This window comes from Hypanus sabinus, chromosome 23, assembly GCF_030144855.1.
Source record: "Hypanus sabinus isolate sHypSab1 chromosome 23, sHypSab1.hap1, whole genome shotgun sequence".
NCBI classification, from domain to species: domain Eukaryota; kingdom Metazoa; phylum Chordata; class Chondrichthyes; order Myliobatiformes; family Dasyatidae; genus Hypanus; species Hypanus sabinus.
The window spans coordinates 7,512,346-7,539,463 of NC_082728.1; the positions used below are offsets into that span (position 1 = coordinate 7,512,346).

General features: G+C 44.5%; 1 protein-coding gene across 1 annotated transcript in view; it reads left to right on the forward strand.

Moving 5' to 3' along the window:
• Positions 1–27,118, forward strand: part of LOC132379924 (protein kinase C alpha type) — a 350,679-nt gene that overhangs the window by 171,545 nt on the left and 152,016 nt on the right. Inside the window, exons 4-5 of the mRNA XM_059948280.1 lie at positions 18,950–19,061; positions 24,183–24,314. Of these exons, the coding sequence (XP_059804263.1) occupies positions 18,950–19,061; positions 24,183–24,314 (244 nt within the window). The remainder of the gene's footprint in view (positions 1–18,949; positions 19,062–24,182; positions 24,315–27,118) is intronic.

Below are 27,118 nucleotides of genomic sequence, written 5' to 3' on the forward strand. Positions count from 1 at the left end.
CAGATCTGCAGTAAATAAACAATAGTCTGATGCAGTTATCTTTGCCAATAAACACAAAATGCTGGGGGAACCCCGCAGGCCAGGCAGCTTTTATGGAAAGGAATAAACAGTTGACGTTTTGGGTCAAGACCCTTCTTCAGGTCTGGAAAGGGAGGGGGAAGACACCAGAATAAAAAGGTGTGGGGAGGGGAATGGGGACTAGCAATCCAGTAGTAGTATTCAGCTACAGTCTGGATAACCACTATCTAGTTACTAAATAGTTGTTATCTTTACCATCCAGATGTTCCAGGGATGGGTTTAGGGCCAGGGAGATGGCATCCACAGTAGACTGTTTCTGCATCCCAGCTGTCGGGAAAGCTGGAGTTAGTGCGTGCCATGACCAGCCTCTCAAAGCACTTCATGATAGTGGATGTTAGAACCACTGGGCGGTAGTCATCAAGGCGCATTATCTTGTTTTTCTTGGGTACTGAGATGACTGTGGTCTTCTTGAAACATGAAAGAATTGCAGCTGAAGCAGGGAGACATTAAAAATGACTGCAAATATCCCTGCCAACTGATCTGCACAGGATCTAACAATATGGCCAGGGACACCATCCAGACCAGATGCCTTCCATGGTAAATTTAAATAAATCTGAAAGAAAAGCAATTTTGTAATGATGAACATGAAACCACCAGGTTGCCGTCATTATCCCTGTCGTTCATTAATACTCTTCACAGAAGGGAATGTAACCAGTCTGACTAAAGACTTATCAACGTGGCTGACTCTTCCCTGCCCTGTGAAATGCTGGTTTGGATGAAACTCTAGATAGGAGGGTACAAAGTACTGAAGGAACTTGGTCAATCAAGCAGCATCTGTGAATTATCCTGATGAGGAGTATTGGCATGAAATGTTGACTCTTTATTCCCTTTTCCAACTACATCCACATACCACCACTGTCAGAAACACACTGAGTCTCAGCAATTTGCAGAACGGTAAACTTTATTTTTCGAGTCTGCAGAGTCGGACCCAACCAGCTCCTGCTAGATTGAGTGCCGAATTACACTTTGCACAGTTTTTTATACCCTACATTCTTCTTTAATCTCATTACAAAATTACAAATGTGATTACCCCTTTGGCCCACTTATCAGCCTCAGCGCATTAACACCGTTATTGTTCAACCGTTAAGCATGTCTTCCCGTTACCCGTATCGCTTCTTTAATCAGCAAGCTATTGTTTCATCCTGATTTTGCAAATTGGTTTATACGTTGCCCTGCAAGTTGCTTTGCACGTTCTTTCTGTGTCAGCACATTCTAAATGGACTCCTTAAGAATCATTTCTCTCAACCACCAAATAAGAAAGAAGTAAAATGCCTATTGCCGAGTCTCTAATCCACATGTAGAGTTGTTACTGACCCACTGATAACACTTGAACTCTCTAACTTCTGGCATGAGATCACAGAAGAAAGAAAGATGACCTTATTCTGGAGTGATAGCAGGAGGTTCACAAAGAGGAGAGCAAAAATCTGTTGAGGCCGGAGTTTAATTGGAAGTGTAAAAGCTGAAATTGATAGAACTTTCTATGATCTCAGTAGAAAGAGGATCCAAAGTGCAGTCGGCTGTGATCAGTCCTCAATGGGCTGAATGGCCTACTCAGACTTAGCAAAAGAGATGGCATCAAATGAAGCTGCATGGCCCTCCTTGCCCAGGCTGACTAAATGAAGAGCAATCCAAACTAATTCCTTTTCCTGGCTTCTCAACAGTATTTCTGTCACGCTTAAAAATACACTCCATCATCCTCTTGGGCTGAATTCCATTCCCAACACCCAATCTCTTTCAGTCCGTTCTGCCAGTTTCCTCAAGTCTGTGTCCCTTACTTGAGTACTAGTTCCTTCAGAAGGTTCCTAACCTGATGGACTCCGCAAGTTCAACTCTGGCTAATCAACATCAGTTATATTTTCTGCCTTTTGGCTTCTGATGTGAAGGCCTTCATGAAATTGTTCTCATGATTACAGCTACACTTAGCTGCACTCGATACTTCAGGCCATGTGTAAGGAGGCTAGACATTGTCCACCTCTTGACTATTTAACAACAGGCGAGTCACAAGCCAATCATCTCCTCACTAAAGTTCTACACGTTCTTTGACTGTGAGGGGGTCAGGACTCTTGAGGAACTGCTTAGTTCCTGCTTAGTCTTAGTTGATGCATCTCTCCCATCAGTTTCTAGCAACACAGACAAAATACTGGAGGAACTCAGCAAGTCAGGCAACATCTATGGAGGGGAATAAAGAGTCAATGTTTCAGGCTAAGACCCTTCAGGATAGTCCATAGATGCTGCTTCACTTGCTGAGTTCCTCCAGTATTTTGTGTTTGTTCCTTACTATCTAGTGTTCTGAGGCTGAATGTGGGGCCCAACACTGACCCCAAACCACACCTGCAGGACAATTCCATTTCACTGATGAAACTTATGGAGTTTGGCAGTTTGATATGAGCTGCAGCTTAATAGTTTGAGTCTTTACAGAAATCCACAGTGTAAGCTACAGCGATGACGTTGGTTCACAACAACTTATAAACTATCTCCTGTCCATCTGTGGATTGTGTGATCATGTGAAACGATCCAGAGCATGGGAATTAGCAGTAATTCCACCAGCAGTGTTTCTTCAATGTTCGTTTACTTTTCCATGTCTCCAGATCCCGCTGTAATGGTAGATTGAATCCCAGGACTGATCACACTCCTGGAGTCTCTACACATGAAGCCACTGACCATGCAAATTTGAAGCTTAGTTCGGAATGACACATCGTACATTCATTGTCAGCTCAGGTTTTGATCAGCTCAGAAACCTTGAGGCACTGGAAAAAATAGACGATATAGGACCTCTGCTGCCCCAGCCAGTGAGGTGTGTACAAGTGAACGTGAGACAAACCCAGCCATCTAAGCTTACACGGTGAACTCAGTTTGGATCAAATCCAACAAATCCTGGAAGCCACAATGTGACAAGATTTTAAGACCGTAAGACATAGGGAATAGAATTAGCCTATTCGGATCATGGAGTCTGCTCCGCCATTTTATCATGGCTGATCCATTCACTTTCATACCCATTCTCCTGCCTTTTCACATTAACCTATCACACCCCAACTAATTAAGAGTCTGTCAACCTCCGCCTCCACATCGACCTGTAGCAAAGAATTCTACAGTTTCACTACCTTCTGGCTAAAGAAATTCCTCCTCACCTCCGTATTAAATGGATGTCCCTCTGTTCTAAGTATGTATCTTCTGGTCCTAGGAAACATCCTCTCCATATCCACTCTATTTAGGCCTTTCACCATTTGATAGGTTTCAATGAGATTCCCCTCAAATTTTTCTGAATTCTAGCGAGTAAAGGACCAGGGGCGTCAATTGCTTATCATGCGCACCTCAACCTTTCATTCCTGAAATCATTCTCGTGAACTTCCTCTGAACCCTCTCCAACATCAGCACATCTTTTCTTAAAAGAAGTTCAGGCCCAAAACTGTTCACAGTACTCCCCAGTGAGGCCTCGGCAGTACCTTACAAAGCCTCAGAATTACATCCTTGCTTTTTTATTCTAGCCCTCTCATTGTTCTAAATTTCAACAAGTACAAATGGTCTTCATGTGTTAACCCTTTCATTCCCAGAATCACTCTTGTGAAACTTCACTATATCCTCTTCAACGCCAGCACATCCTTTCTTAGATATGAAGCCCAGATCAGCTCATAGTACTCCAAATGTGGTCTGGCCAATGCTTTAAGCATGTTCTATCATGCAGATTTTTAGAACAGGAGCAGCTAGGTAGGAACTTGGAGTATGGAAAAGTGCTGTGCATAAATTGATGGAAGTTCTGCAATCTTGAGCAATAATGGAGGTGCTGAAGGACAGTTAGCTTCAGATCATTGACCCTGCTGCTTTGTGGCCAGTGGCTATTGAACAGAGGTTCCCAACCTGGGATCCACGGATTCCTTGGTTAATGGTAGGGGTCCATGGCATAAAAAACATTGGGAACTCTTGCTGTAGAAGCTGAAGCTAGTGTGATGGGGTGGGGGGGGGGGAAGCAATTTAAATGTGAAGGCATCATGACACTATTACTGCTGCAGTCTCTCACCCCACCCCCACCCCACTCTCAGACTGTCAATGAGAGCTCCCTTATACCATTTGTTAGATCTAACTCATCACACAACCTGCAAAGCTCCCTGCATAACACAAAGAGCTGCACTTTGTAAGTGCAATTCTTTGTGATCACCACACAGGGTGTCCAACTGTGAAATGACCCTCAAGGCAATCGATCCCAGTCACTTGATTGGCACGGGAGACATTTTAAGATGAGATCCAATGCAAGGAGGGCGGTCAGTTTTTGCAGTCTGCTGCATCGCATTGAACTAGTATTTGACTAATCTGTTCCTTAAACTCCATCTCTGTCATTGAAAATCTATCAATCTGTCTTGAAAGCATGTACACAGTTAGCAGTTCATAAACATTACTTTGAACATTTAAACTTGGATGCAGTGACCTCAAGGTGAAACTCAGGAGGGAGCAGCACCTATCAGATATGGTTAGTGCAGACATTAGAAGTGACTGGCCCAGGAAGCTTGTGCGAGTAATAACTGTTCTGACACTTCAGCAATCTGTGACAATGAGGTGTGAAATGTCTACTTAAACAGTGAAGAGCATTGTGTAGAACTGAAATGGATGGGACAAGAGTATGTTGGTGAAATGGTAACATTGCTGGACCAGTAAAGAAGAGAATTAGGTTAATGAATTCAAATATCACCAGTCCTTCATCACAGCTGGTTAAAAACCTGGAACTTCCTAACCTATGAGGAAAGATTGAGCAATCTAGGGCTTTTCTGTTTGGAGTGGTGACTATACAGGTGTAAAAAATAACAGGGGCAAGAGTGGATATCTAGAGACTTTTTTTCCCAGGGTGGAAATGGCTAATATGAGGGGGCATAATTTCAAGCTGATTGGAAGCAAGTATGGGGAGGGGGGGATGTCAGTGTTCGCTTTTTTTTATACAGATGGTGGGTGTGTGGAACACAACACCGGGGTAGGGGTAAAGGTAGATGCATTAGGGACATTTAAGAAGACTCTTAGATAGGCACATGGATGGAAGGAAAATAGAGAGCTGTGTGAGAAGGAAGCATTAACTTGATCTTGTGCAACACACAAAATGCTGGGAGAATTCAGCAGGCCTGGCAGCATCAATGGAAAGGCAGGCATAGCTGGGGCCTGTACGGGTTTGGAGAAAGAGGGAAGAGCTGATGAGAAATTGTTGAGGGTGAAGACCAGTTCTGTTAGACGGGGGAGGGTGGTGGTGGAGGGGAATTGGTTGGGTCTTCTGTTGAGAAAGAAGTGAAGAGATTTATGGGCTTCTTGATGAGGGACAGAAGTGTTTAGGGACTGGACTTCAGGGTGAATATATGGCAGTCAGGGGCAGGGAATTGAAAGTTGTTTAGGAGATTGAGAACATGAATTGTGTTGTGGTTATAGGTGGGAAAGAACTGAATCAAGTGGGGGGTTGAATGGAGTTGAGGTATGAGAACACTAGTTCAGTGGGGCAGGAGCAGGCAAAGACAGTGAGCCTACCCAGACAGTCAGGTTTGTGGATCTTGGGTAGGAGGTAGAAATGAGCAGTGTGGGGTCAGGGAACTAATGAGCTTGGTGGTAGGGAATTCTCCAGAGATGATGAGATTGGTGATGCCAGGGGAGACAGTGGCCTGATAGTCCAGAGTTGGGTTCTTTTCAAGGGGTAAGTAAGAAGTATCTGAGAGTTGCCACCTGGCCTCAGCAAGGTAAAGGTCAGTCTGCCAGACTACTACAGCATCCGTCTTTTCTGCCGGTTTGACAGTAAGTTTGTTGTGGTGAGAGTGGAGGGCCGTGCATTCAGAAGGGATAGGGTTTCAGCAAGAAAGAGGAGTGCTGAAGTTACATTACTTCGTCGGTTGATGTTACATTACAATTAGAGATGAGAAAATCCTGAGCAGGGAGAGATCAAGAGCGGGGCGTTCACGAAGAGGAGAAGGGTTGGAGATGGGAGAAGGTGTTTTTGGTGCAGGCTGGGGAAAGGTGAAGACATGGGAAGGGATAGAGCCAGGATCAGAGGGGGGAGCAGTTGGTGGTGACAGAGGAGGGGAGAGGCTTGGAGCATTCAGGGAAGGTAGGGCATGAAGAAGATGGAGGCTTCAAGGGCCCAAGAGGTGATGGAGGGCCTGAGAGACCCAGTCATTGGAACCAGAGTTAGGGACGGTGGGATCTGTGTTCTGGGGCCACCCGGGGTCATTGGAACCAGAGTTAGGGACGGTGGGACCTGTGTTCTGGGGCCACCCGTGGTCATTGGAACCAGAGTTAGGGACGGCGGGACCTGTGTTCTGGGGCTACCCGGGGTCATTGGAACGAGAGTTAGGGACGGCGGGACCTGTGTTCTGGGGCCACCCGGGATCATTGGAACGAGAGTTAGGGATGGTGGGACCTGTGTTCTGGGGCCACCCGGGGTCATTGGAACCAGAGTTATGGATGGTGGGATCTGAGTTCTGGGGCCACCCGGGGTCATTGGAACCAGTTAGGGACGGTGGGACCTGTGTTCTGGGGCCACCCGGGGTCATTGGAACGAGAGTTAGGGACGGTGGGATCTGTGTTCTGGGGCCACCCGGGGTCATTGGAACGAGAGTTAGGGACGGTGGGATCTGTGTTCTGGGGCCACCCGGGGTCATTGGAACGAGAGTTAGGGACGGTGGGACCTGTGTTCTGGGGCCACCCGGGGTCATTGGAACGAGAGTTAGGGACGGTGGGATCTGTAACCTGGGGCCACCCGGGATCATTGGAACCAGAGTTATGGATGGTGGGATCTGAGTTCTGGGGCCACCCGGGGTCATTGGAACCAGTTAGGGACGGTGGGACCTGTGTTCTGGGGCCACCCGGGGTCATTGGAACGAGAGTTAGGGACGGTGGGATCTGTGTTCTGGGGCCACCCGGGGTCATTGGAACGAGAGTTAGGGACGGTGGGATCTGTGTTCTGGGGCCACCCGGGGTCATTGGAACGAGAGTTAGGGACGGTGGGACCTGTGTTCTGGGGCCACCCGGGGTCATTGGAACGAGAGTTAGGGACGGTGGGATCTGTAACCTGGGGCCACCCGGGATCATTGGAACCAGAGTTAGGGACGGTGGGACCTGTGTTCTGGGGCCACCCGGGGTCATTGGAACGAGAGTTAGGGACGGTGGGATCTGTGTTCTGGGGCCACCCGGGGTCATTGGAACCAGAGTTAGGGACGGTGGGACCTGTGTTCTGGGGCCACCCGGGGTCATTGGAACCAGAGTTAGGGACGGTGGGATCTGTGTTCTGGGGCCACCCGGGGTCATTGGAACCAGAGTTAGGGACGGTGGGACCTGTGTTCTGGGGCCACCCGGGGTCATTGGAACCAGAGTTAGGGACAGCGGGACCTGTGTTCTGGGGCCACCCGTGGTCATTGTAACCAGAGTAAGGGATGGCGGGATCCGTGTTCTGGGGTCACCTGGGGTCATTGGAACCAGAGTTAGGGACGGTGGGACCTGTGTTCTGGGGCCACCCGGGGTCATTGGAACAAGAGTTAGGGATGGTGGGATCTGTGTTCTGGGGCCACCCGGGGTCATTGGAACCAGAGTTAGGGTTGGTGGGGTCTGTGTTCTGGGGCCACCCGGGGTCATTGGAACCAGAGTTAGGGACGGTGGGACCTGTGTTCTGGGGCCACCCGTGGTCATTGGAACCAGAGTTAGGGACGGTGGGACCTGTGTTCTGGGGTCACCCGGGGTCGTTGAAGTCAGAGTTGGTGACGCTGGAATCTGTGGTCTGGAGACAGGCAAACTTCCAGTCCTTCCTCAACATAAGGCAGGTAAAAATGATGGTAGAAATTGTAGAATTGGTGGAGGACGAAATTTCAGGGAAGTCAATGGCAGTTGGGGCAGAGAGAGAGGCCTGAAGCTGTGGCAGAGACTGAAACAGGTCCCTTGAGTATATCCACATAGTGGAGAGGGAGGCACATAGAATTTGGAGAGAGAAATGGTGATAGAAGCAGTCACTTGAATGCAGTATCTGTGATCCTTGTTGGGTTCATATGGGGAGGCCTGAAAATGGAGGTGAAAGCCATGTGGAACAAGCTGGAGGCAAAGACATTTTCCCAGGAAGGATATGTGGCTGTGGTAGTGAGTCTGGGTGATCACATGGGTGAAGAGTTGGAGGACTGCAGAGATTGTAGTGGAAGCATCACTGAACTATCAAAGAGAAGATTTAATTTTCTTCGGGTATACCTCGAATACACTTTGCAGTGGAGCAGCAAATCATAAACATGACATGCAGTTGCTGAATCTCTTGATCTTATCGTAGGTTAAAGGCTAGTACAAGATCATAGACCTGTTCTCTTCTGTAGTGTTCTATGTTCATTTCAAAAAGAGTACCTTCACTGAGACTCCAACTATTCAAAAACCAGCTTGCACTACTCCTCAAGCAGTTAGGAATAGGTAATAAATTCCTAAGTAATTAAGAATTTGGCAATGATCAGAACCCAAGATGTAAATGTTTAAAAACCCTCCCAGGTAGGCGGTGAACTGAAATTCAGTTAATTACGTCATCAGGAATAAAAAGATGGTGGCTGTGAACCAATCAGAGGGACACCAGGAAAAGAAACCTGATGTCATTATTCTGTCTGTAACTCCATACAGCGAGCAATGCGATGTACTGACGTTCAGTGTAAGAACATTCAATAATACATAAATTAAACACTTTCCTTCCAGCAGCCCATAATTATAAATGACTAATGTAACACTCAGATGAGTGAACACAGCAGTGAGAAATACGGTGGGCTAAATCTTGCCGGGAAAGGTGCACAGGAAGCTGTCTCCATTCACCCTGACAGGTACCAGCACCTTGAGGGAGTTCCTTGTTGGCTCATGTTTGCTGATGATTCTGTGCCAGTGCTCCATTGCTTGATGCTGCATGCAATAGAGCACAGACTTGTTGAAATTCCACAGCATTTACACTGGAGATTTTTTGTTTTTCGATCCTGCACCAAGCATGATCGTGTACAGGTTTCCAGCCATTTCAACAAATAAGAAGATGGAAAGAATCTATAACACTTTAACCATTTATTTGTTTAGGTGTTTTCGTTAAACTGGTGAGTTTTTAAATGCATTTTTGCATGGTAAAATAGCAAGGTAGTAGTTGTAGTAACTCTTTACAGCACCAGCTATCTGGGTTCATTTTCTGCCGCTGTCTGTAAGGAATGTGTATGTTCTTCCCATGACTGTGGGTTTCCTCCAGGTGCTCCAGTTTCCTCCCACATTCCAAAGATGTACAGGTTAGGGTTAGTAAGCTGTGGGCATGCTAAGTTGGTGCCGGAATCATGGTGACACCTGGACTGCCCCCAGCACATCCTTGGACTGTGTTGGTTATTAAATCAATGTTATATTTCACTGTAATGTGAGAAATAAAGCTAATCTGTTCTTTAAAATCTTCTATTTAAAATTTAGATTTTAAAGCAATTTAAGTAACTTTGATATTTAGTAGTTTGTGAATGCTTTTGAATGTAGAGAACTTTAACCAAATCGGAGCAGCTTTGTGTCCAGGAAAGGGGAGCATCATTGGCCCTATGAAGAGCAGCTTTTGTTCTGGTGCAGATGTAGATTTTGGGACTTCCTTGGGAAAGGATGAACTGATAACACCTTAAAAACTTGAGAACATCTTCAAATGATTTCTCCACTTACAGAAGTAAACTCTAGAATGACCGAGTATCTGACTCTGGCTACAGTATTGAGGTAGAATGTTGTAACCCAGGCAGCAGTACTTAATTTCTATAAAAAGAGCTGGCATGATAGCGTAGTGGCTAGCAGAACACTTTACAGTACCATTAACCTGGGTTCAATTCCCACTGCTGCCTGTAAGGAGTTCGTATGTTTTCCCCCTGACACTGTGGGTTTCCTCTGGGTGCTCTGGTTTCCTCTCACAGTCCAAAGATATCCTGCTTGGTAGGTTAATTGGTCATTGTAAATTGTCCTGTGATTAGGCTAGGATTAAATTGGGGGATTGCTGGGGAGTCCATGTTGAGGGGCTATACCTCAATCAATCAATAAATAAACCTCCCTGCTTGATGGTGCCAGAGAAACTCAGGAGCACAGAAGGACTATACCAGTTTGATAGTCAGGAAGACCATGTTAACCGTTTGTCAAACGTTCCCTTGGCTTTTCTTTGGACAGGACTTGCTCTGGGCTTGAACACCACATGTTGTTCCATGACAACCTACTGCCACTTGGTCGTATTTAGCTGTGGAGGCTTTGATCTTTTAAGTTCTTCAGCAGTGCATGTGAGGAAGATTTAAGAGAAACGTGCATCATAATGGCAAGTGCAGACAGAGAGGGAGGAAATGGCCTGCAGCTCAGGCTGTGTCAATGGAAAGAGGAAAACTGAGTCGGTATTACAGATAACCTACAGCAAAACTGGCCAGTTACTTTAGAAGCAGAAAGGAAGTTAACTAAAATTGTCCTAATTCAACTAGCCTATCTGTGGCCTGCAGTCCTATTCTAATGAGACCCAATGAAAACTTCAGGAAGAACAACTTTCCTACCGTCTGAGTATGTGCTGTAGCTTTCTCAACTCAATATCGAATTTTAAGAAACGCTATAGTTGCTGCCTGACTTGAGTTTTCCCAGCATTTTCTGATGTTGATGGATGTTCAGCTTTTGAACATCAGGGGTAGGTAATGGGATTGCCTCGTGGAGACAGTCAGAATCAGGCACCTTTGCAAATAGATGTTCTTTGCCATTTATGAGTTAATTTTTATTTAGTTAGTTACTTACTAAGAGATGCAGTGTAGTAACCAGTGAGCTCATGCTGTCCACTTATTCCTGTGTGACCAATTAATCTACTAACTTGTACATCTTTGGAATGTTGGAGGAAACCGAGGCACCCAGAGGAAATCCATGCAGTCTCGGGGAGAGCATACAAACTCTTTCCAGACAGCGGCAGAATTGACCTGGGTCACTGGTGCTGTAATAGCGTCACATGGGCCACTGTGCTAAAAATGCGCCTAATAGCTTAATGTTGCAAAAATCTTGCTGCATTTGAGTGTGCAGAGTTTCATTTGCCAGTTGGTCGTGTGTAGAACTGAACATTGTTCAGTCACCAGCAGACATCCTCGCTCCTGACTTAGTGATGGAAGGGAGATATTTAAGTGAAGCACATGACTCCGAAGAAATCCTGGTGTGATGTCCCAGGACTGACTCCAAACCTCGCTATGTTTCCCCATTCGCTTGAGGGTTGTCACATCACATCAGTCTGGTTTGATGCAGCATTCTCTCACAAAATATGAAAACTACAGCAAACTGTCAAGTCAGCAGAAAAGGTCATTGGGTACAGTCTGCTACCATTGCAGGACCTGTATTTGTCCACGACAAAGAAGCAAGCAGGAAAAATCATTGCAGACGCTACCCACCCTGCAAACCGCCTTTTACCAAAAGCTCTCTTCTGTAAAGCACTATATCTATTGAAACAAAAATCTAACGCCTCCTTAAAAATTCTTCCCCCAAGCAGTTAATCTGATAACCATTCCAGTTAGCTCCCCCACCTCATCTAATATCCCTGCCACTGCACTGCACGCTAAACACTTTAACCCACATTTATAATGCTGTTTACATTGTAGATATGTGTTGGTATTTATGTATTTATGCACATTTTATTCCATATCTGTCCTTTATATAATCCTTTATTCTCGATCATTGTTAAATGTTTTTTTGTTGCCTGTCATGCCTCAATTCTTAATACACTTATATGCATATGGTGAATAAAGTTGATCCTTGCTATCTGGGCGCTTTAAGCCATGTTCAGACAGATGTCACTCTCAGCTCATCTCCAGAGCACAGCTCTGGAACTCAAACTTGGCATTGGGAGGCAAGTCTCGGATGAAAAGTTTCCCTGAGTATTGAGAGTAGACTGAACACTGATTCAGCCATAAATAGCGGGGTTAGATTTGCTCTGCTTTTTATAAACTAGATGTGTATTGGAATTTTCCATGTTGTTCAGTGGGTATCACTCAGTGACACTACTGCAAAACCTGTCCCCAGGGCACAGTTAGTTCTGGAGCACAGAATTTCAGAACTACAGCTAGACCATGGTTGTTTTCAAACTCTCATTCAAGCTTCCCTGAATTCTGACCCAAACTATTAACAATGGTAACTTGTACATCATACTGTGAGCTATGTTCCGTCTAAGCTGTGTGCACATATGCACACACACACACATTTTTCAACCAGTGCACAAAGGTAATTAATGTGCGCACAAAAGGTTAGTTACCTAAAATAATGTAGTAATTAATAATTATACTTATTGAAAATAATCTTTTAGCTAAATGTTTCTGTTAGCTAGTTAGTCAGTTTTTCAAATACAGGTACCACAATGTACGTCACTAATTTACGTCACCTCACCTTTCCTGTTCTGGTTTGTACAGCTGCATCACAGCGGTGGCCATCTTTGGCGGACAGTGTTCATATTGTAAAGTTTACAAAGATCTATTTCAAATCCTGTAGATAGCTTACTAAATTTTTATTGAAAAAAGTATTGATTCACTATGTCGAATTCAAAAGAAGCGAAGGGCGTGAAGCGCAAAAGAACTGCAAATTTGTTTAAAGTTGAATGGCTTAACAAAATAGAAGAAACTGCTACACCAAAAGCTCATGAGGTCATGAACGTTCAGCCACGAGAAATATTTATGTATGATTTGGAAACTGGAGTTATTTGTTTGTATTGTTGTGGTGCGGAAGTTGCTGGAGAATTTGCTAGTGGAAAGAAGTGGGATGATATTTGGAAACTTTTTGAACTGTCATTTGGCAAAGAAATTGCATTTGGACAGTGTACAAAAGCTCAGGCAACAGAACCCATCATTACCCGTTACAGGAGTGCTATGCATGTTACGTTTGAGTGCGGATGAGCAAGATCGAAAACGATCAAACCCAGAGGAGATCAAAGTCATGATTTTCTAGCTGAAAATACTGTAATAGTTAGACAGTTTAATGATTTCAAATTTTCCGTGCAAGAAAAAATTAAATCCAAACTGATTTCAAACTTTGCTCAAATGGTGGCATTTGGAAAGACCAGGCCCCCAGTCCTCGGGGTTGCGTTGCCGATGGCTGTTGGTGGGGGCGTCTTGATACGCTCGGCAGAGGATGGTGCTCGGAGAAGCTGTGCCGGAGAAGATGGTCGTCGGCTCAGAGGTTTGACGGACTCGAAGTCCTTTCGACGGACTCAGGTGGCTTTCGGTGTGTGCTGCGTCTGCGAGGCTGGTTTCAGCGGAGCTTCCATTGTGTGCTGTGTCTGCGAGGCTGAATCAGGCGGCGCCTTGGAAGTCCATTGCGGGGTTACTCCCTTCTGCCACCGGCGTGAGATGGCGAGTCTGTCGGGACCCTGGGGACTTGTGGAAACTGTGGTGATTTCTTTTGAACTTACGGTCCTTTAACATCTTGGACTATTTTTACTGTGCCCACAGTCTGTTTTTTTTTATCAATTATGCTATTGTTTGCACTGTTGTAGCTATATGTTGTAATTATGCGGTTTTGTGCAGCTTTTTGTGTTAGCTTTAGTTTTTGGTCTTGTTTTTGTCTGGTGGTTTTGGAGCACCTTTCCGGGGAACGCGCTAGACAGTAGCACAATATTAATATGCAGCAGCCTCTCTGGACTCTGGATTGGGAATTGCCAAGCGTTACGTGGATTTTCTGGTGTGGTCTGTTTTGTCATGTGCTTTTGTGATATCATTCTGGGGGAACGTTGTCTCATTTTTTAACTGCATTGCATTTGTGGTTTCTAAATGACAATAAACTGAATCTGATTTGTACTTCAAAATGAACAGCTTTGTGACCTTGCACAGTTGGTAGACATTGGGGGAACCTTTCTTGCCTCTAGTGCGGACTGTGAGCAAGGTTTTAGCCTAATGAATCAACTCAAAAACAAGCTGAGAAACCATTTCGGTGAATGTCATTTGGAGATGTTAATGAGAATCAAAAGCTATCAATTGGATAGAAACACAAGGAAATCTGCAGATGCTGGAAATTCAAGCAACACACACAAAATGCTGGTGGAACACAGCAGGCAAGGCAGAATCTATAGGAAGAAGTACAGTCGATGTTTCGGGCTGAGACCCTTCGTGAGGACAAAGTTCTATTGGATGGAAGTTCTATTAATCTAGATAGAGTTTACAAAGAATGGGTAAATGCCAAAGACTAGAGAGAGAAAAAATAACTGAGTGACTTAATGTATGTCTGTTATTTTGTTGTTATTCTGTGCAGTTTTATGTCAAATATTTTGTAAACCTACATAAACTATGCCATGTGTGCATTCAGTGCGCACATACTTCTGTCACAGGAAAAAAAATTTGCACAACATAAGATTTTTGCACACACTGACTACTAAAAATTAGAGGGAACATTGACTGTGAGTGTCACAAAACATCAAAAGCTGACCTGGAACGGTGGTTGACAGGCAAAGTGATTGGTACATTGATTAGGGAGAGCCTTTAAGAGGGTCTAAAGGGAGGAGAGGTGGCAAGGTTCTGGAAGGATTTTCAGGTGCACAGCGCTAGGCAGGGCTGGTTAAATTTCAGGCCTTTTGCAACGTTCTTGGATAAAACTTGTCATTGTTTTTGCTGTTGATTGGCCATTTGTCCCACAGCTGAGTTTGTAGCTGATTGTTATACTGTCTTCCACTGGCAGGGTCTTGGTTTACAATCATGAGAAAAGATCGAGGTGTTACCATGGCAATATGTCCTCATTTAGTTTATGCTAGTTTGCTACCATCAGCAGCTCCACTGATGTGTCATGTAGTTGTTCTGATAGGTGTGTGTGTCAAGACTGTTGCCATGGCGAATATGACCAGGGCGATGGGATTGTGTAAGGCTCCTTCTCACAGGTCATCACACTATTTGACAGGTTATCGTGTGATAAATCATACCGCTGGATTGTATCACTTCTCGCTATCTCCTCTTGTATACTGCTGCAGGCAGTTCCTAGATCATCTTGCTTTGAGCAAAGAACATCCCTCATCTTGCTCTGTCCTTAAGATCAGCCGTAACTCCTGCTTTCCTGTCGCCATTTTTATCTCAACCATTTCCCATATCTAATCCTCTCACTCTCAACTGCTCTGAGAAGACTTTCCACAAGAAATGGATGTGTAGAAAAGGAAAGACCTCTTGCTGGTTTTGCAGACCACTCAGAACTTCCTGTCCAGTATCGTGATCATCTTAAGAGTAGAGCCAGACCATTTAGGTGTGGGATCAGATGAGGTAGCATAGTGGTTACACCTCAGAGTTCAGTCCCAGTATCCTCTGATGCGCCCTATGGAAAACATGGTAAAAATCTGGATCGCTCTTGCCAAATACTGAAAGATCAGAGGATTAATTTACATTTTTTTTAAAACTGCTTGATAAATTTTCTTCGGGAAAGAGTTGAGATACACACAGTAAGGAAGATTCAAACGGCTGAACAGTCTGTCTAGAACTGCTCGTGAACAGGGGAGCTTATGGGTCAGTGCACATTAGGTGGGCAGATTCTGCTATTCTTGGCCATTCTGATGTCCTGCAGAATCCCAGGAACGGGGAATCCTTGAATCCCACTCTCAGGTGGGGGGAAGCTTCCCCTATCTGCCTCATTCCAACCCTTGGCCAAGATTGGAAAATTTCAGTGATTATTGCGATAGTGGATTTGTGACAGATCAGTCACATCATGGACTTTGAAGAGACAGATTGTAACCTTACAAATTTGTAGGGCTTGTGTGCTACTTCCAAAAACATTTTAATTATCACTCCGTGGTGGACAGGGTTATAGGAACTCTTTAAACCCCAGAATAGGATGAGAAAGATGGGAGAATTGCCCAAGAGTTTTTTTGCTGCTCAGTAAACAGTCTCGCCTGTTAGACTTTCATCGTGACATCACAGAAAATAATGGAACCCTAAATGCGGAAGAAAATAAGGAGCAAGCAGAGACAGTAAATCACTTTGGCCTCTGTTCCAAAAGCAAATCTGTAAAATCTTCAAAATTCTCAGCATCAGGTGCAAGAACGGAATTTTAGACTGTATTGTTATGTTAATATTTTCATTTAATTTGCCATCGCACCAGCAGAATAATGAGGGAATTAACACACTGACAGCTCAAGTTTTTTTTATCAATAACAGGTTGTAACCATGGCAACTCAGTGACAGGGTAAAAGGTATGTAAGACAAAGCACAACTCCAAAGCAGGGCCCAATTACTTTCTTCGCACAGCTTTATCACAATCTGGAGCACATTTTGATGCTGTATAAGACACTCATGGGTTATGTGATAGAGCTTAATGTGATTTGTAGAAATTGTGGTGTTAGTGCATGGCCATTAACTGATTTAAAGCCCCAGCATCTCAGCATAAGCCTCAGGATAGTGTTGTCCTTTTTAAGGAAATCGGAAACATAATTACATGTGATTTCCCCTTTTAACTTGCTGTTGAGCTGTTGGCCAGGAAACTAACTCAGCAGTAGCCAGTCTCTGCTTTCAGCCTGATCAGACATAGATCAAAGATAAAAACCTGTAGATGTCTTACTGACAGCAAAACGACCATCTTTAACTATTTGTAACATGTTGGGAGCGAAATTGCACTCAAAGCCAGGAAAGGTGATGCGGCCAAGGCAATGGTTATCACACGGGGCAAAGTGAAGGTTTATTCTCCTCTGGAACACACCAAATACTAAACCGCAATGATAGCAACACAGTGCACCATGTGATAAACAATGTAACAATTAAAGAGTTAAAGATTTATTAGCTTTATTTATTACACGTACATCAAGCACACAGTGAATTGTGACATTTGTGTTAACGACCAACACTGTCCAAGGATTGTGCTGGGGGCAGCCCGCAAGTGTTGCCATGCTTTCAGCACCAACAACTTACTTACCCGTACGTGAGAAGAAGCCAGAGCCCTTTGGAAGAAACTCACACAATGACCAGGAGAATGTACAAACTCCTTACAGACAATGGCGGGAATTGAACCCTGATCACTGGTGCTGGTGCTAACCACTACACCTCTGTGCTGCCCAACTATACAAAACATTACAGCCATCTACAAGGACTACTCTGTTTGATAGGAATTGTATGCAGTCCAATTGAACAGTGTATTTGGATAAACAAATTTGGAGGTACTAGGCAAATCAGGCAGCATCTGTGGAGGGAAAAGGCAAGTGGATGCTGCGGGTCAACTCGTCCTCTGGAGTGAAGAAGGGGAGTAACTGGTAAAACAAAGAGTGACGAGAATGAGTGGAGCAAGAGCTGTCTGGTGATAGGTGGATCCAGGTGAGGACAGGTGACGAGAGAGAGAGAAAGTGGTGACAGAAGCTGGGAAATGAGAGGTGGAGAGGGCAAAGAGCTGAAGATGATAGAACCTGATAGGAGACGAAGGTGAGGATCTCCCCTCTAGCTTACACCCTTGACCCAAAATATTGACTGTCCATTTCCCTCTACCTGCAAAGTTTCTCCAGCATCTCATCTTTTTTTTTGCTTCAGATTCCAGCATCTGCAGTTTTTTGTGCCACCAGAATATTTGCACCAACTAGGGAGCCTATCCAGACCAATAGGAGAGCACCAGAATGATTCGTGGAATAGGAGGACTGCCATATTTGAGAAATTAAGTTGACTATTTACAGATTCACAGGAGTTTAGAAGAGTAAGAAGAGGCCTTAAGTTCTGTCAAGGTAGGGCAAACTGATGTGGAAAGCATGTTTCTCCTGACTGTGGTATCTATAAAGGAAGGTTGCAGTCTCAGGTTAATGGGCAAGAGACTGTAGAACTGAGATGAGAAGAAACGTCTTCAAGATGGCGATGAACCATTGGAATTCACTACCACAGTTCTGTCGCAACTATCTTCATGATAGGAGCTGGATTTCTAGACCCACAAAGTATTAAGGGCTGTGGGGAAAGAGTAGGAATTTGGTCATTTGGAGAACCAGCCATGATTGTATTAAATTGAGGAGCAGGCTCAAAGAGCCTGTTTCTGATCCAGTTTTTATTTTTCAGTGGACAGGGATTTGATTTTTGAGTTACTAAAAGTAGGCTTGAGCACATGAAGGTTGTCTGGATGAAAAAGCTTCCCACTGAGACATTTGTGATGTCATTACAGCAAAGAGTTAACAACTTTGTAGTGATATGCAGAAAATACAATGGCACATGAATTGGAAGGGGCAAGGTTTGCAGTCAACAGTGTCATTTGGGTCTTGGAGATTGACTCTACTGCCTCCTACGCTGTAGGGTAGAAGAATGGGTTAAATGGGATAATAAATCAGGTATGCTGGAATGTCAGAGTGGACTTGATGGGCTGAATGGCTCAATTCTGCTCACATCCCTTATGATATTACATGACCTCTCTACTAACAATGTGTTGCTTTGTGATCTTGGATTGTGGTGGTAACATCAATGAACAATTTATTTTTATAACAGTATAAGTTCTTAATTTAATTCCAGCAATTTTACATTTTGAACAGTTTCATGCCAACTGATCATGTAAATGAGGTAACGATTTGACTCGGTCGGGGACAGATGGTATTTTTAATGAAGATCTGTTCATTCCTACAGATATTTATTCCAAAACTTCATCATTTAGTTTTTGTGGTATCTCTGATTATCCTGATACCTGTGCCGTTTATTTATTAGATGTTCCTCTTTTTGATGTATTCCATTCAGAAGCATTGAATCTTTGGGCTGTGTTGGTTGTTGGTGCAAACAACACATTTCACGGTATGTTTTGATGTACATGCGACAAATAAAACTAATCTCTATCTTCTTGAAGAAGGGTGTTGGCCTGAAACATCGACTATTCATTTCCATACATGCTGCCTGACCTGCTGAGTTCCTCCAGCATTTTGTGTGTGTTGTTCTGGATTTTCAGCATCTGCAGACTTTCTCATGTTAAATTTTTATCTTTGCTTTTTTTCTAGGATCCAAGGAGCAAACACAAATTTAAAATCCACACTTATGGAAGTCCCACATTCTGTGATCACTGCGGCTCTCTGTTATACGGCCTCATCCACCAAGGGATGAAATGTGACAGTAAGTTTTCTAGTGATGTTTGTAGAAGTCCTTGAGGAAAACTGAGTTGTCTGGTATTTAAAGCCGGGGCTTATTGGCAGGAAAATCAAAATCTAAATAACTTAAGTGTTTGTTGGTTCTGGTTCTGAGCCTGCACTTGCTGGAGTTAGAAGAATGAGGGGGATCTTATTGAAAACTGTTGAATATTGAAAGGTCTAGAGTGGATGTGAAATGTGAGAGTTTAGGACCAGAAGACAGTGTCTCAGAATAGAAGGGCGTTTCTTTAGAACAGAGATGAGGAGGAATTTCTTTAGCCAGAGGGTGGTGAATATGTGGAATTCATTGCCACAAACAGCTGTGGAGGCCAAGTGATTTGGTTTATTTAAAGTAGTAGTCAGTGAGTTTAAGAGGAAAAATAAATCAACCATGATAGAATGGCAGAGCAGAATCAATGTGTCAAATGGCCTAATTCTGTTCCTTTGTTGTATGCTCTTATATTTGAACATAAGTTAGACACATACAGAACGCTAGAGGAACTCAGCAAGTCAGGCAGCAGCTACAGAAAAGGATAAACAGCACTGCTTTTGGCTGACACCCTGCTTCAGGACTGAGAAGGAAGGGGGAAGATGCCAGAAGAAAATGGAGGGGGGAAGGGGAAAGAGGTTAGCTGGAAGGTGGTAGGTGAAGCCAGGTGGTTGGGAAAAGTCAAGGGCTGGAAGAAAGAAGAAATATCTGATAGGAGAGAGAAGGAGCAGGGTATCCAAACAGAATATAAGGTGTGCCTCATCTTGGCACAAGAGGAGGCCCTGGACAGGTATGTCAGAATGGGAACTGGAATTTAAATGTTTGGCTGCCGGGAAGTCCCACTTGTGGCGGATGGTGCAGAGTTGCTCAACAAAGCAGTCCCCCAATTTGCAATGGATCTCACCAATGTAGAGGAGGCCACATCGGGAGCACCAGACACAACAGATAACCCCAGCAGTGTTGCCTCACCTGGAAAGACTGTTTGGGGCCTTGAATGGAGCTGAGGGAGGGGTGTATGGGCAGGTGTAGCACTCAGGCCACTTGCAGGGATAAGTGTCTGGAGGGAGATTAGTGGGAAGGGTCGAATAGACTAGGGAATCACGAAGGGAGCAATCACTGTGGGAGGCGGGGAGGGGAAGGGAAAGATCTGTTTAGAGTTAGGATCACTTTGGAGACGGCAGAGCTGTGGAGGATAACGTGTTGGATGTGGAGGCTGATGGGGTGGTAGGTAGGGAAAAAGGGACTATCACCATTGAGGTGGTGGGAAGATGGGGTGAATGAAGATATATGGTTGTATATTGCAACGGAGATGTAACAAAAAGATTTTTACTCCCTTGCATATGACAAATAAAATAAGTACAACACAATACGGAAATGGTGAAGATGCAGGTGAGCGCGGTATCAATTGTAGAGGGAGGGGAACCCGTCCTTTAAAGAAGGATGTCCTGGAACAGAAAGCCACGTCCTGGAAACAGATGCGGAGGAGCAAAGAAACTGAGAGAAGGGAACAGCATTTTTAAAGGAGACGGTGGGAAGAGGTATAGTTGAAATAATCATAGGAATCAGGTTTATAAAAGATGTCGATTGACAGTTTGTCTCCAGAGATGGAGACAGAGAGTTTGAGAAAGGGGAAAGAGATGTCAGAGATGGATGAAGTGAATTTAAGAGCAGTGTGGAGTTGGAGGCAAAGTTGATGAAATAAACAAACTTGGCATGGGTGCATGAAGCAGGCCAGTGCAATCCTCACTGTAGTTCAGGAACAGGTGGTGAGTATAACTGGGGAAGGCTTCGAACATGTACCATTCCATGTAGCCAATGAAGAAGCAAGTATAGCTGGGGCCCATGCCACTGCCCACGGCTACCCCTCTAATTTGGAGAAAATGGGAGGAAGTGAAGGAAAACTTTTTCAAGGTGAGGACCAGTTCTGCCAGATGGAGAAGGGTAGTGGGAGAGCCTTGATGCCTTCCTGATGGGGGAATAGAAATGTATCAGAACTGAACAACCGTGGTGAAGATAGGCGGTGAGGCCCAGGGAATTGAAAGTTACTGAGATCCAGGGCATGAAAAGTGTCACGGATATAGGTGGGAAGGGACTGAACCAAGGGGGATAGAATGGAATCAAGATACGAGGGCACGAGTTCAGTGGGGCAGGAGCAAGCGGAGATGATAGGCCTACCCCGGATGGTCTAGTTTGTGGATCTTGGGCAGGAGTAGAAGCGAGCAGTGTGGGGTAAGGGAACTATGAGTTTGGTGGCAGTGGGTGGGAGTTCTCTGGAGCGGATGAGGTCAGTGATAGTGTCATAGACAGTTTTCTGATGGTGTGGAGTGAGGTCCTCCTCGAAGGGTAGATATGAGGAGGTGCCTGAGAGTTGTAGCCTGGCCTCAGCAGGGTAGAGGTCAGTGTGCCACACTACAACAGCACCTCCTTTGCGGGTTTAATAAGCTGGGATTGGTATGGAAAGTGTGGAGGGCTGTGCATTCAGAAGCGGTAAGTTTGGAGGATGAGAAAGGATTCCTGGAGTTGAGATGATTAATATCTCTTCGGCAATTCAAGATGAAAAGATCCAGAGCAGGCATAGAACCAGAGTGGGGTGTCCAAGAGGAGGAGGTTGAAGACAGGAGAAGGGGTCATCAGCGTGGGGTGTGGAATCCTTGTCAAAGCAGTGGGTTTGGAGACAGAGGCGATGGTAGAAGAGCTCGACGTCGAGGCAGCCGCAGAACTCACTGAGGTGCGAGTGAATGGGGACAAGGATGAGACCTTACTGAGGACAGAATGTTCTGCTTCAGAGAGAAGATTGAAGGTAATTGTGAAGACACGGAAAGAATTAGAGCTGGGATCAGTGGGGGGAACCAACTAAGGCACCGGTGACCCCTGTTTCCATCCAAGGGGTCAGTGTGGACATGGTGGAGGATTACAGATATCTGGGGATACGAATGGACAATAAACTGGACTGGTCAAAGAACACTGAGGCTGTCTACAAGAAGGGTCAGAGCCATCTCTATTTCCTGAGGAGACTGAGGTCCTTTAACATCTGCCAGACGATGCTGAGGATGTTCTACGAGTCTGTAGTGGCCAGTGCTATCATGTTTGCTGTTGTGTGTTGGGGCAGCAGGCTGAGGGTAGCAGACACCAACAGAATCAACAAACTCATTCGTAAGGCCATTGATGTTGTGGGGGTGGAACTGGACTCTCTGATGGTGGTGTCTGAAAAGAGGATGCTGTCCAAGTTGCATGCCATCTTGGACAATGACTCCCATCCACTCCATACTGTACTGGTTAGGCACCGGAGTACATTCAGCCAGAGACTCATTCCACCGAGATGTAACACTGAGCGTCATAGGAAGTCATTCCTACCTGTGGCCATCAAACTTTACAACTCCTCCCTTGGAGTGTCAGACACCCTGAGCCAAAAGGCTGGTCCTGGACTTATTTTTCCACTTGGCATGATTAACTTATTATTTAATTATTTATGGTTTTATATTGCTATTTTTCTTCACTATTCTTGGTGGTGCGGCTGTAATGAAACCCAATTTCCCTCAGGATCAATAAAGTATGTCTGTCTGTCTGTCTGGGAAGAGATGTCGGAGAAGAGAGAAGGGTTGGGATGTTCAGGGAAGGTGGGTGGGAGGAAGTCGGAGGCTCCGACGACCCAAGAGCTGATGGTGGGGCCTGAGAGACACTGGGTTGCAGTGGTGGTGAGAAAAGGCTTAAAGTCTCAGCTTGGAAGTGCTGGCGGTCAAGGTCCAGGCTAGAGCTAGAGGTTGTGCAATTAGCAGTCTGAAGGTGTCCGAGGTTGTAGGAACCGGCATTGACGGTGGTGAAATCCCGGTTCTGCATCTGCTCAGGGTCGTTGGAACCGGTGTTGGCAATAATAATGTCTCTGGTTCAGAAGTGCCCAGAGCGGTCGGGGCTGGATAGGAGTCAGAGAGATCCTTAATTCAGAGACACACATGCAGATGTATTCACAAACATGGACACAGACACACGCAAGCACAAAAGAATTGAAGGAAATGAGAGAAAAATGCATTGCAGGCGTTTCTGTGTTAAGCTAACCCTCACGTTGATCTTCATGATGCACAACCTTAGAAAATTAAATTCACTATCAGGCAATGCTTTTGCAGGAATGTAATTTGAGGCTTGGTTCACATAAACCTATTAAAAGGATATATATAGATGAAAGGATATATGTGATTATAAATCTCCAGATAAGCTGCTTATTATTTCTGCTGAGAGTCAGCAGTTCTGTGATTCAGATTTCTCATTTGTGAACTTCACTTGTGGTATAAAATATTGGAACATTACAGCACGGTAGAGGCCCTTCAGCCCATGATATTGTACTGACCTTTTAACCTACTCTAAACCAACCTTCTGTCCCAAATAACCCTCCATTTTTCTTTCATCCATCTGCCAATTTAGGAATCTCTTAAATGTCCATAATGCAACTGCCTCTACCATCAACCCAGACAGTGTGTTCTGCGTGCCCACCACTCTCTGTGGGGGAAAAAGAAACTATCTCTGACATCCCACCCCCATACTTTCCTCCAATCACCTTCAAATTATGTTCTTTCATATTAAATATTGCCACACTGGAAAAAAAAGGTACTGACTGTCAACTCCTACTATCTCTCTTATCTTCTTGTATACCTCTTTTGTGTCGTCTCATCTCTCCTTTATTTCAAAGAACAGTGCTTTCTAATCCAGACAGCAGCCTGGTAAACTTCCTCTGCATCCTCTCTAAAGTTTCCACATCCTTCCTATAATGAGGCAACCAGAACTGAACACAGTATTCCAAGTGTGGTCTAACTAGAGTTTTATAGAGCTGTAACATTACATTGACATGGTGCATTTCAGAATCCGAATCAGGTTTATCATCACTGGCATATGTTGTGAAATTTGTGCATTCCCAGTTAGATGAATTTTCTTTCCCCTTCCTCTCTTTATTCCCCACGAATGGGGCAGATTGTTTTTCTGAAGACCCCCTCTATTATTTTGGTATAAAAAGCATTGTGGAACCATACAGCACAGAAAGGGCCTTTCAGCCCATCATGTCAAACTAACCCCTGAGCTGTATTATTGTAATGACAACTTTTTAATGTGTGTACCTTTACCACTCCACAGCCTGCGACTTGAACGTACACAAGAAGTGCGTCATAAATGTACCCAGCATGTGTGGGACTGACCACACAGAGAGGAGAGGCAGGATTTACCTGAAAGTGGAGGTTGCCGATGACAGCGTGCTCCGTGTCACAGGTAAGCAGCCAATGTCATTAGTAGTAGGCACATAACATTGAAAAGTGGGAGTTGCAGATCATCCCTCAGTACTGTTCTGTTGTTCAGTGTTATCATGCCAGATCTTTTAAGTCACTATCACTTTCCCACACACCCAATTCACAAAGTATCCAAAAGTCTATTGGTCAGTAATTAACTTTGTATGGTACCTTGATCAATACATTACAAAGATCACCAGTGAAAATGTTTGTTCTCAACCCTTATTCTAGCAGTATGGACATTGTTCTGCATATTTCAGCCAAGCGAACCTTTAACTCAACATAGACTCCAAAACGGCCTTTCAGAATTTTGTTTATTTTGTTTCATAATTTCTCCCTTTTTAATGGCCTGGTTCTGGTTTTAAGATTATACCTTCTTGATCTGGAGATTTTATTATATCTACCCTGAGAATTATTCCAAGATCTTAAATATCAAACCACTTTCACTTTCTCCAAGGAAAATGGGATTTATCCAGATAAACTAAGTCCCCAGCTTCATAGTGTTCTGTAAATCTGTGTCACACTCCTGGGCAGCTTGTACCACACACTAAGAATTTACAGCTCTTCTAAAGCCAAAATGAGCTAGACAGTCTCCTCATGACCCACTGACATCAAGTAGAACTACTTCCTCTCCTGCCCTGTGTGTGCTCTCCACTGTTTTGTCTTTTTGATGACCCACTTTATTGACATGATAAATGCTGCAGCAGTGACTGGAGCTGGCTCGTTTACATGTGGAGAGCATGACCTGTGATGGAACCCTGTGTCTATCTGCATATATTAGCAATCATCTCAAGGCTTGTGATCCATGCTGCTAAAACATTCAAACCAAAAGCCAGCCATTCAATGGAATCACATTATATCCCAAAACTGAGCTTCTCAAGCCTAAATTTGATAAATATCAAGAAGAGGCAGTTTGACAGCACTGCTTAAGGCCAAAACTTATGAGAATATGATTATAGATTAATTGATATCTGGAACACTGAGCCATAAAACCCTATGCTTCATCCTCCTGGGTTTCAGTGCCTGCTATTCAGAAAGGCTGCCTATTGTTGAGGTGTAATGTGGATTTTGGAGGTAAAGGTGGTTTACGGCCAAACTTCAGGTGATGTGTATCAGACAGTATCGGTCAGATATGTAACTTATGGCCACACTTAACTTGGCAGGGGACAGAAACAAACAGAGTGTGCAGACAGGTAGGATCTGGGGTGGTTCAGAAGTAGGCTCAGCGAATGGCCTACTTCCATTGGTAAGTTCTACAGGATTACCAGGACCAAGCAGCCCACTTGCTCAACCAGCCCATTTCAGCCATTCCAGCTTCAGATCCAAGTCTCTGTTAAGAAGATCTGAGCTTCAGTCTTTCGTTCATGAGTCTTCTGCAGTTTGGTGGGTTGTGACACCCTTCTACTTGAAGCTCAATGGCAGAAATCATTGGATGCATGACAACTCTGACAGGGTCTGCAAGACATTACTTCTGCAAAGGGAAACCGAATAGCATGAATGGCAGTGATGCTTCACTACCAAATGAACTCAACGCCTTCTATGCACGTTTTGAAAGGGAAAACACAACTACAGCTGTGAAGATCCCTATTGCACCTGATGACCCTGTGATCTCCATCTCAGAAGCCGATGTTAGGTTGACTTTAAAGTGAGTGAACCCTCACAAGGGGGAAGGTTCCAATGGAGTACCTGGTAAGGCTCTGAAACCCTGTGCCAACCAACTAGTGGGAGTATTCAAAGACATTCTCAACCTCTGCTACAGGCAGAAGTTCCCACTTACTTCAAAAAGGCAGCAGTGCCTGAGAAGAATAATGTGGGCTACCTTCATGACTATCGCCTGATAGCACTCACATCTATAGTGATGAAATGCTTTGAGAGGTTGGTAATGACTAGACTGAACTCCTGCATCAGCAAGGACCTGGACCCATTGCAATTTGCCTATTGCCACAATAGGTCAACAGCAGATGCAATCTCAGTGGCTCTCCACATGGTTTTAGACCACCTGCCCAACACAAACACCTACGTCTAGATGCTATTTATCGACTATAGCTCGGCATTTAATACCATCGTTCTCACAATCCTGATTGAGAAGTTGCAGAGAAGAGGGCGTCTGTAACTCCCTCTGCAATTGGATCCTCGACTTCCTAATCATAAGACCACAATCTGTGTGGATTGGTGATAACATATCCTCTCACTGACAATCAACACTGGTGCCCTTCAGGGGTGTGTGCTTAGCCCACTGCTCTACTCTCTATACCCATGACTGTATGGCTAGGCATAGCTCAAATACCATCTATAAATTTGCTGACTTATACTTTACTTTATTGTCACCGAACTATTGATACTAGAGCGTACAATCATCACAGTGATATTTGTTCCTGCGCTTCGCGCTCCCTGAAGTACAAATTGAAGTAAATATAATAAAAATTTAAATTATAAATCATAATTAGAAAATAGAAAAGGGGAAGTAAGGTAGTGCAAGTCAGGTCCAGATATTTGGAAGGTATGACCCAGATCGGCCCAGACGATACAACCATTGTTGGTAGAATCTCAGGTGGTGACGAGAGAGCATGCAGGAGTGAGGTATGCCAACTACTGGAGTGGTACCACAGTAACAACCTGGTGCTCAATGTCAGTAAGATGAAAGAGCTGGTTGTGGACTTCAGGGAGGGTAAGGTGAAGGAACACGTACCAATCCTCATAGAGGGATCAGAAGTGGAGAGAGTGAGCAGTTTCAAGTTCCTGAAGTTCCTGGTGTCAAGGTATCTGAGGATCTAACTTGGTCCCAAC